The 8,333-nt window shown below is 46.5% G+C and overlaps 2 protein-coding genes across 5 annotated transcripts in view; both read right to left on the bottom strand.

Moving 5' to 3' along the window:
* The window catches only part of adgrg6 (adhesion G protein-coupled receptor G6), a gene marked incomplete at its 3' end in the record, with an annotated part of 47,278 nt that extends 46,550 nt beyond the window's left edge, over window positions 1-728 (bottom strand). For all 4 annotated transcript variants that reach the window (XM_037981438.1, XM_037981440.1, XM_037981439.1 and 1 more), the window contains 1 exon segment: window positions 602-728. In XM_037981438.1, coding sequence (XP_037837366.1) covers window positions 602-603 — 2 coding nt within the window.
* Window positions 729-2,335: 1,607 nt separating this feature from the next.
* Window positions 2,336-8,333, bottom strand: part of vta1 (vesicle (multivesicular body) trafficking 1) — a 25,107-nt gene continuing 19,109 nt past the window's right edge. Inside the window, exons 6-8 of the mRNA XM_037981458.1 lie at window positions 7,825-8,046; window positions 6,625-6,699; window positions 2,336-3,586 (exon numbers count right to left, since the gene is read on the bottom strand). Of these exons, the coding sequence (XP_037837386.1) occupies window positions 3,441-3,586; window positions 6,625-6,699; window positions 7,825-8,046 (443 nt within the window). The 3' untranslated portion in view covers window positions 2,336-3,440. The remainder of the gene's footprint in view (window positions 3,587-6,624; window positions 6,700-7,824; window positions 8,047-8,333) is intronic.

Raw genomic sequence — 8,333 nt, 5'->3', positions numbered from 1 at the left:
CCCGGTCCTGTTAGGAGCTCTAAACCTAGTCCTGTTAGGAGCTCTAAACCTGGTCCTGTTGGAGCTCTAAACCTGGTCCTGATGGAGCTCTGAACCCGGTCCTGTTGGAGCTCTAAACCTGGTCCTGTTGGAGCTCTAAACCCGGTCCTGTTGGAGCTCTAAACCCGGTCCTGATGGAGTTCTACAGCTCAGTTTAAACAGGAAGTTGGTCTTTTCTGACTGATCTGAGGTTTTAGATGTTTAACAGTTTTTTTTAGAATAATGGGTTAACATGGAGGCTTTCACAGATTTGTGGATCGGTTCTCCAACTCTTCAGATTTTAACCCACAAACTAACAACAGAACAGATTTTTGACCCAAACTTCAGCTGGGAGAACTTTAAACAAGTTTAAATCAAATAAATCAGATTTTATGGTTGAACACAAACAGCCATCCTGCAGGTTTTTATTTAAAACTCCTGGTTTAGTTTCAAACACAGGAAACTCCTCAGATTCAGTCCTGTCAGGAGTTCTGTTGGGTCCAAATGTCTTCAGTTTCTGCAGCAGCTGAAGTTCAGGTCGTTAATCAGCTAAAAGCAGCTGAAAGCAGCTTTAGAGACTCACATGTCCTCAGAGCAGCAGCTGGTCCTCCCTCAGGATCATTCTGAAGAAACTCCGGAAAAATCCAAACTTCTCAAACTTCTCGGCTCTGCTGCTGAAACCGAAGTGCGTCTCACTGAGGAGCAGAAAGACTGCGGAGTTTGAGGAGGAGGAGGAGGAAGAGCAGCTCCTTGTCAGGGTCCGCTCCTTTCACTCACCCGGACTCACCTCCGGCGGGGGCGGGGCTACAGAGAGGCTCGGTTCGGACACAAACTGGATAACAACAAACTGTGTAGGCTTAGTTATTTAGTTTTTAAACCTCACAGATTTATCTAAAAAATCAAATCAGACATGAACTCATCTGTTAAACACGGTGGAGGGAGGATCATGGTTTGGACTAGTTCAGCTGGGACATAAAGACAAAAATCACAGAGAGACAAAGACAAAACTTTCTTAAATAAAACTTTTTCTTTCAGCTGCAACAGAATCTATAACTTCCTGTTCTTCAGAAAATAAGTTCAGATAATTTGAAATGCAGTGAAAAGCTTATAAATAATCATCTTACCTGCTGTAGATGACAGGACTGATGAGCTAACGGCTAGTCCAAGTGCAGCTGCTGTTTTGTAAATATAAATACATTTAGTTCTATTTTATAAAATGCATTTTGTAGATTGGCCTTGTAGGAGAGAGCAGCCATTTATGCAGAAAATAAACAATTAAAGGCTAATCTGTCTCCTTGTTTTCTGTCCAGAAATGTCCCCGTCTCCAGACCAGCCTGGGGACATAACCTAATCCTGTTTGTAACTATGTCCCCGTCAGACCAGCCGTTACCTCTTCACTCCAGTCAGAGCTATCTACACCTGACCTAACGGCCAGGGGCGTGTCCTGAACGGTGGGCGTGGTCTAAGGAGTCTAATTAAACTTTGATAAATAAATCAAACCTGTTGGTTTCATCTGAAACTATGAGCTGCTCCAACCAGCATCAGGCTGCACTTTCACACACAAAGAGCAGCAGCAGCTGGCTGTAGCACTCCCTGTCAGAATAAGATGGCTACCGTTTCTGTTAGGTTTGAAGACGGGAGGAGTTTCAGGACAGCAGCGCTGCACCGAAGCCTCCGGTTTTTACCGGAGTGTCGAAAGATTGAAGTCAGGGTTTAACTGCAGGTTTGTGGTTTCCTGTCCTCTCCGACCACGGCCGGCTGCTTCCTTTAAACTCTAACCACACACACACACACACACTCCCACCTCGACAGAAAACTAACAGCAGCAACATGCGGTGGGACAAGCAGCGACTCGAACACTGAGAGACGCTCAGATTAAAACCATTTTTATTCATTTGATGAAAAATATTAATTTCTAAAAAACACTTGAGGTCATTTCACCGAAGTCTCCGGTGTCCTCCAACAGGTCCAAAACCTCATCAGCATCTCTGAAGGGTCCCCAGCTGTTTGTCTCTGTGTCCCTGGGATGGACAGGAGACATGTCCAGGTGTCCCTGTGAGGGACAGGAGACATGTCCAGGTGTCCCTGTGAGGGACAGTGGACCCGTCTCGGTGTTTAACTGATATTTTGTCTTCAGTTGGACTTTCTGTGTTTTCTTATAACCTCGAGCTTCTAACAAACTTAAATCATAAAACTTTGATTACAGATTCAGGATCTGAGGCCAACGTTTGTTTCCTTTGTGCAGAAGTTTTCAGCTGAAACAGAAGAGAGATGTCTGACCGTTTCTTTAAAAACAGACTCAAACACAAAAACAAGAAATGATTTCAAACATTTTATTCAAACTGCAGAAAGTCAGAGTTGTAGTGAAAACGTAAAACCTAAAACTCTAAACATCCACCTGTCCTCCTGCAGACAGACGACAGTAAAGGAACCTCCTCCTCCTCCTCCTCCTCCTCCTCCTCCTCGGTTTGTTCTGGGTCCAACCCCGGTCCAACCCCGGACCGACCCGACCCGTTTCCACAGTCATCCTTTAGTTTTTTACAGATATTCTGGGCTGCAGAGGTTGTGTGTTAAAGGGATAATTCAGGTGTTTTAAAGTGAACAGTAAATATTTTACCTGCTGTAGATGGTGCCAAGAAACTCAGAGCTGATGAGCTAAAGGCTAGTCTGAGTGGGTCCAGGACCAAAGTGGATCTCTGCTGTCCTACGTTGTGATTTAATGAAACTTCATCTCCTAAAGGAACGTTAGCCAAAAGCTAAAAGTAGCTAACAGCTTCACCTGCTGACTCAGCTTTCAGATAAATATTACTGTCAGTGTAGATTAAATCAGAAGAAATGAAGGTTTTAAAATGAACAATCCTCTTTGTTGTTTGATTTGATTCAGGTTCTGGAAGAGGAGCGACGTGCTGAAAGCAGAGGAGGACAACAAACCAAAGTTCTGATCCGATTCTGATGATGCGGTCGGTCTTTGGATCGATCCAAGCGTGTTTAAAGCTGCTGCGGCTGTCTGGAAACATCAGGTGAGAATCCTGAACAAATGAATTTCTTTTATTGGATCTTTCAGCGGTTTTATGTTGGCGTCCCGAGGCCGACATCAAACCTTCAAACGAGCAGAGATTTGTTTCAGGAGTGTCTGTTCGGTCACTGAAATGAACAGAAAATGAATTCTGAGACTACAGATGATTTGAGGAGCAGCTCGTCTGTTTCTGGAAGATTAGATGAAGTCCTAACGAGCTGGCGGGGGTCGTTAACGAGGCTTTGATCTCAGTCACAGTCCACATGTCCCGTCAGTCAGAACCACACAGGCCGTCTTTGTTCCAGCTGATTTCCATCGTGTCCTCGTCTGACGTGAACAGACTGCGAGTCGGATCACTGACAGATAGGGGGGAGGAGGGGGGAGGAGGAGGGGGAGGACAAAGAGTTCATTCTTTGCCGGTGGTGAGGAGTTTCAGGGCTTTCTGGAGGTTCTGGACGGCCGTGCTGACGTCCTCGTACTGCAGAGCGCTGCCCGCGTACTTACAGTACTTCTGCGCCCGGGTGAAGTCTTCAGGGGTGAGCTGAACGCCACCTGGGGGGAGGAGGGGGAGGGGAGGAGAGGAGGAGATCAGAGATTAATGTGAAACAAATCTGATCCAATTAGAGTCTGAGTGACGAGGTGACACAACGAGCCGGAGATCAGGTTCCAGACCGACAACCAACAACAACCTGTAAACAATCTGTAAACAACCTGCAAATAAACAAACAACACTCAGTTCCGATTAACGAGTTCATGAAGACAACAACAACAACAACAACAACAACCAGCAGCAGTTAGTTTAATCTCAGTCCTGATGAACCAGATTCACAGCTGGACTGAGGTCTAGGCTGTAACCGGGCCGCTCCAGGACCTCGGACCGGGCCGCTCTGATCCGTTTCAGTCCCTGCTGATAAAAACATCCCCACAGCATGACACTGCCACCACCGTGCTTCACTGTGTGTCTTTTTCCTGCTGTTCTTGCATGAAGCTCTTAATGAGGAGGAACAAGGAGGAACGTGGAGAACGTGGAGAACGTGGAGAACGTGGAGAACATGGCGTTAGTTTGAGCGCTGTGAATCCGAGCTGAGGTTTGGTGGTTGCATGGTGAGCTCAGAGGTTTGTGATGGGCTGTAGAACCACAGCGAGCAGCAGATTATTGCCCCACTTTCTGTGGAAAACATGGAGAAACCCACAGACGTGAAGACTGTGTTCAACATCTCATGTTTCAGCAGCTGCAGAGACAGATAATGGCTCCTGTCGTCTGTTTTTAGGTGTCCTGCAGCCCGACTGAACCCTCGAGCAAGGCAGGAGAGAGAGACACCCAGGAGGGCAGAGGTGGAACATTTCCTGAAACAAACAGAGAGGTGGGACACCGCGGCAGCATCGAGTGACATAAATACAACCACTGAGCTGCTGAATGGCTGCTGAATACCTGCTGAATGACAGCTGAATAACAGCTGAATGGCAGCTGAACAAAAGCTGAAGGGCTGCTGAAGGACTGCTGAAGGGCTGCTGAATAACAGCTGAATGACTGCTGAATAACAGCTGAATAACAGCTGAATGACAGCTGAACGACAGCTGAACGACAGCTGAATGAGCAGTGAAGAAGCAGCCAGAGGACCGTTTCAGAAGGAAACGTAACGAGGAAGAAACACCAGGTAAATGAGGAGTGAATCTCTCTCTCTGGGCCTCTCAGAGCAGCTGAACAGGATAATTAGCCGCCTCTTCTCAGTCTGTTAGATATTTTTAATGGGGAGCAGCGAGAATCGTTTGTCTTCATTTGGGAGCTTAATGTGCTCCTCAAGCAGCTCCTTTCTGTTTAATTGGAACAAAAATGTCTTCCAGAGAAACATGCAGAACAAAAACCTGCTCCAATGTTTCTTTCAGCCCTGAAGGCCTGAGAGAAGACTGAAACGTTTGTTCAGTTCCACCGAGCAGAAACTCCACGCTGACACCAAACACTTTAAACTTCCTGAAAAATCACCGAGTGACAGCAAGAAGAGCTGCTGCCTTCAGTGTTTTATTAAAAGCTGTCTTTATCGTGACGTTTCAGCTGCAAGCACTAATTTAATCTGATATTTTAGGCCTACAGAAATTACTGCTCCACTTCCCAAAGCTGCATTTTCCTTCTAACCAGTCGGCACATTTAACTAACCTTTGTCCACCCACTAACATTTATAATCACCTTTAAAAACAGCCCAAATCTGAACTGCACATTGATTTCTGTTCACAACAATTAGCTGCCGCCGTGGTCAAACTGCGGTACAAGAACCAGAGGAAGTACTCAGGATGGCTGCAGTGGTAAAATCACAAACAACCTCATTAACCACCGAGAGCTGAACTGGGATGGAGACAACAGAGAGACGTCTGCTGACGAAGCCTGAGGGAACAAACTGACCAGAACCTGCCTCTGAATCAAGGGTTTATATCAGTTTGTTTGGTTTTTTAGTAGAAAAGTTTCTGTACAAGTTGAGAAAGAGGCTGAAGATCTGGACAGCAGCTTCCCGCCTCCTGAAGACGAAACTTGCATCGTTTTATTAGTAAAGAGTCGTCCTCAGAATGAAATCCGGAGTAAATAAAAGGAAGAAGGAAACAGACCGCTCTCGCTCCCTGCAGCTCGCCACCAGCTGATGATGGCGAGGGGGCGGGGCTTTGGTCCCAATGATGCGTTAGATCAGCATCTCCTGCAGAGACACTTCTTTATTCAGAGTTTGGTGTTTGGAAGTAAAAGAGAATAAAGTTGTTCAGCCATCATTTCTCCTGAATTCACTCGTTTGGATTATTAATCAGGACAGTTTGAAGAAACGATAAATTAAACACGATGTTCCTTTAAAAACAGATGAAGAATCTGTCTTCAGTTTAGTGTTTTTTATCTTTCTAACAGGAAGAATTTATTTAGTGACTGGTTTGTATTTCTAATTAGACATTCATTAACTGCACTTTAACATTTTATCACTTCTTTTTGCACTAATTAAGTTATTCTGTTTCAGATGACTTTAAATATCGGGAAGGTCGATGAGGAAAACCTGAACTTTTAGGGTTTGGACATCCCTATGTTCATAAAGGTTCTGAAGAATGTTGTTGTTTCAGATTTCTGAGCAGTAATCTTCTGATCCAGTCGTTGACAGTAAAACCTTCAGCTCCATCATCCTCATCCTCATCATCATCATCATCCTCCTCTTATTTGTGGTGGGACTGCAGAGAAGCAGGTCCAGGAGGGAAACCCGGGCCTCCCTCTCCTCACAGACCCTTCAGCTCCTCCTGGGCCTCCTCCCAGGAGCCTCCTCAGCTCCTCCTCAGCTCATCTCTACAGCTGAGTTGATCCAAACCTCAGGACCAGAAGTCAGGGTTGGACGCAGACCACTGACCCAGAACGAGTTTGACTTTGAGCCCAGAATAAAACTAAAACAAGAAAAAAGAAGAACTGAGATGACCACAAACTGCAAACAGCTGCAGCTTTCTGTTTGGAACAGTTTGGAACAGTCAAACCTGTTTCTGGTGAAAAGAGTCAAAGCTTCCTGGTTCTCATGATCAGAACCTAAACAATCAGATCTGATTCCTTAATGAGACCTGCAGGATTTGTTTCTTACCCTGCTGCTGGGCGCTCAGCAGAGCCGGGTCGACAGCCGGACCCGATCGGGGAGCAGGATGAGGTTTGCCAGCATCTGAGGAAACAAGAAGACAAAAAGCTGCAGACTCTCTGTGTTGGTGTTCTTTTAAATCTTTCAGCGTGTGTCTCCTGCGAGGAGAGAGTTTGTCCACGTCTCATGAGAGCGAGGCCCGGTGACCTATGGAGGAACATTCAGAGACATTCTGAGACTCCTTCCAGAATGTCCAGTAAGAGACAGGCTTCAGAGACATTTATTTCCTGAAATATGTCTTTTAAATTGATTTAAAGATCCTAAGAATTAAGAAGATACAAACACACACAAGAGGACACACACGAGGTCTCTCCTAAAACTCTGAGGAGATAAATTACGTTTGTTCACCGCCAGAGACGCCTCGTCTGTTTGGACGAGTCGTCCTCCGACACTCTTCATCACTCTGATGTTGGATCAAACACAAGCCAGACAATAAATCAGCTGGATGTGTTTGTGGCCGCTCAGCTGCTGTCATCTGAACTTATGATGGGAGGAAAAACAAAGCTTTACTTCCTGTTTGTCTAAAAAACCGCTGTGTCTTCAGACAGGTTGTCTCAGGGTCCAGTTCTGTCTCCTGAAGCCCCAAAAACCTTTTATTGTCTCCATGTCGACCTGCCAGCACACCTTCAACCTTCATGTTCCTCACTGCTGAACCACACACCCCCTCACGCACACACACACCCCCTCACGCACACACGCACACACACACACCCTCACGCACACACACACACACCCTCACGCACACACACACCCCCTCACGCAGACACACACACACGTCTTCTTGTCTGATGTTGCTGTTTGCTGCCCTTCCCCCTCTGCTCCCCTGAAAAGGTGGGAGTCACCATGGCAACCAGTGACTCAGCAGATTCATTCGCAGGTTCTTCTTTGTTATATTATAAAAAAATAAATTTAGAATTTGAACAAGTTTGTCCTGAATACAACTTTGAAGTTGAACAGAACAGAATACAAACTTTGCAGAGTTTAGGATTGAAAGTGAAATAAAAAGCAAAGCCAGTGACAGACAGTGGCACCGAACTCGAGTTAACGGCAGAGATTTGTGAACAGGTTTCAGTTGAATCTGATCAACGATCTGATAACCGGGGTTTGAGTGTCCCTGACGGTCAGCAGCGGCGTGTTTTCGTGGCGCACCTGAAGGAGGCTGCAGCTCTGCTGGAGTGTTGGCCGGAGCGTGGGCCCCCGGGGGGATCTGGATGTTGTTGTAGTTTGTGGTCGGTGGGCCCGTCGGGACCGACCCGGGACCTGGAGCGAAGCCGATCCCTGCGGTGGGACCCGGAGCCGACCTCTGGTCCGGTTCAGGAGGATCGGCCCTGAAGGAGCCTCCGTGAGAGAAACCCGCAGCTCCAAACTCATCTGAAAGACGGGAAACAAATGAAATGTGTGATTTGATCAAATTAATTAAATGTTTATGAAACAGAAACTATTTGATGAATGCTCTAAAACGGATCAGAAGGCAGAACCGGCCTCCATCAGGCCCACTGAGCCTGTCCAACAGCTGGAACTGGTCCCGGCTCGGTTTAAGTGGCTTAATTAACCTCTGGAGACCAGAACGCTGCGTTTTACACACGTTCTGGTTCACACACCCACCGCCGCGGTTACAGAAAGACCATTGTCTCCCAGTTTCCATTGGCTGGGAGGGG

This window comes from Kryptolebias marmoratus, linkage group LG19 (genome assembly GCF_001649575.2).
Source record: "Kryptolebias marmoratus isolate JLee-2015 linkage group LG19, ASM164957v2, whole genome shotgun sequence".
Lineage (NCBI taxonomy): Eukaryota > Metazoa > Chordata > Actinopteri > Cyprinodontiformes > Rivulidae > Kryptolebias > Kryptolebias marmoratus.
This window is presented reverse-complemented; position numbering and strand designations above follow the sequence as displayed.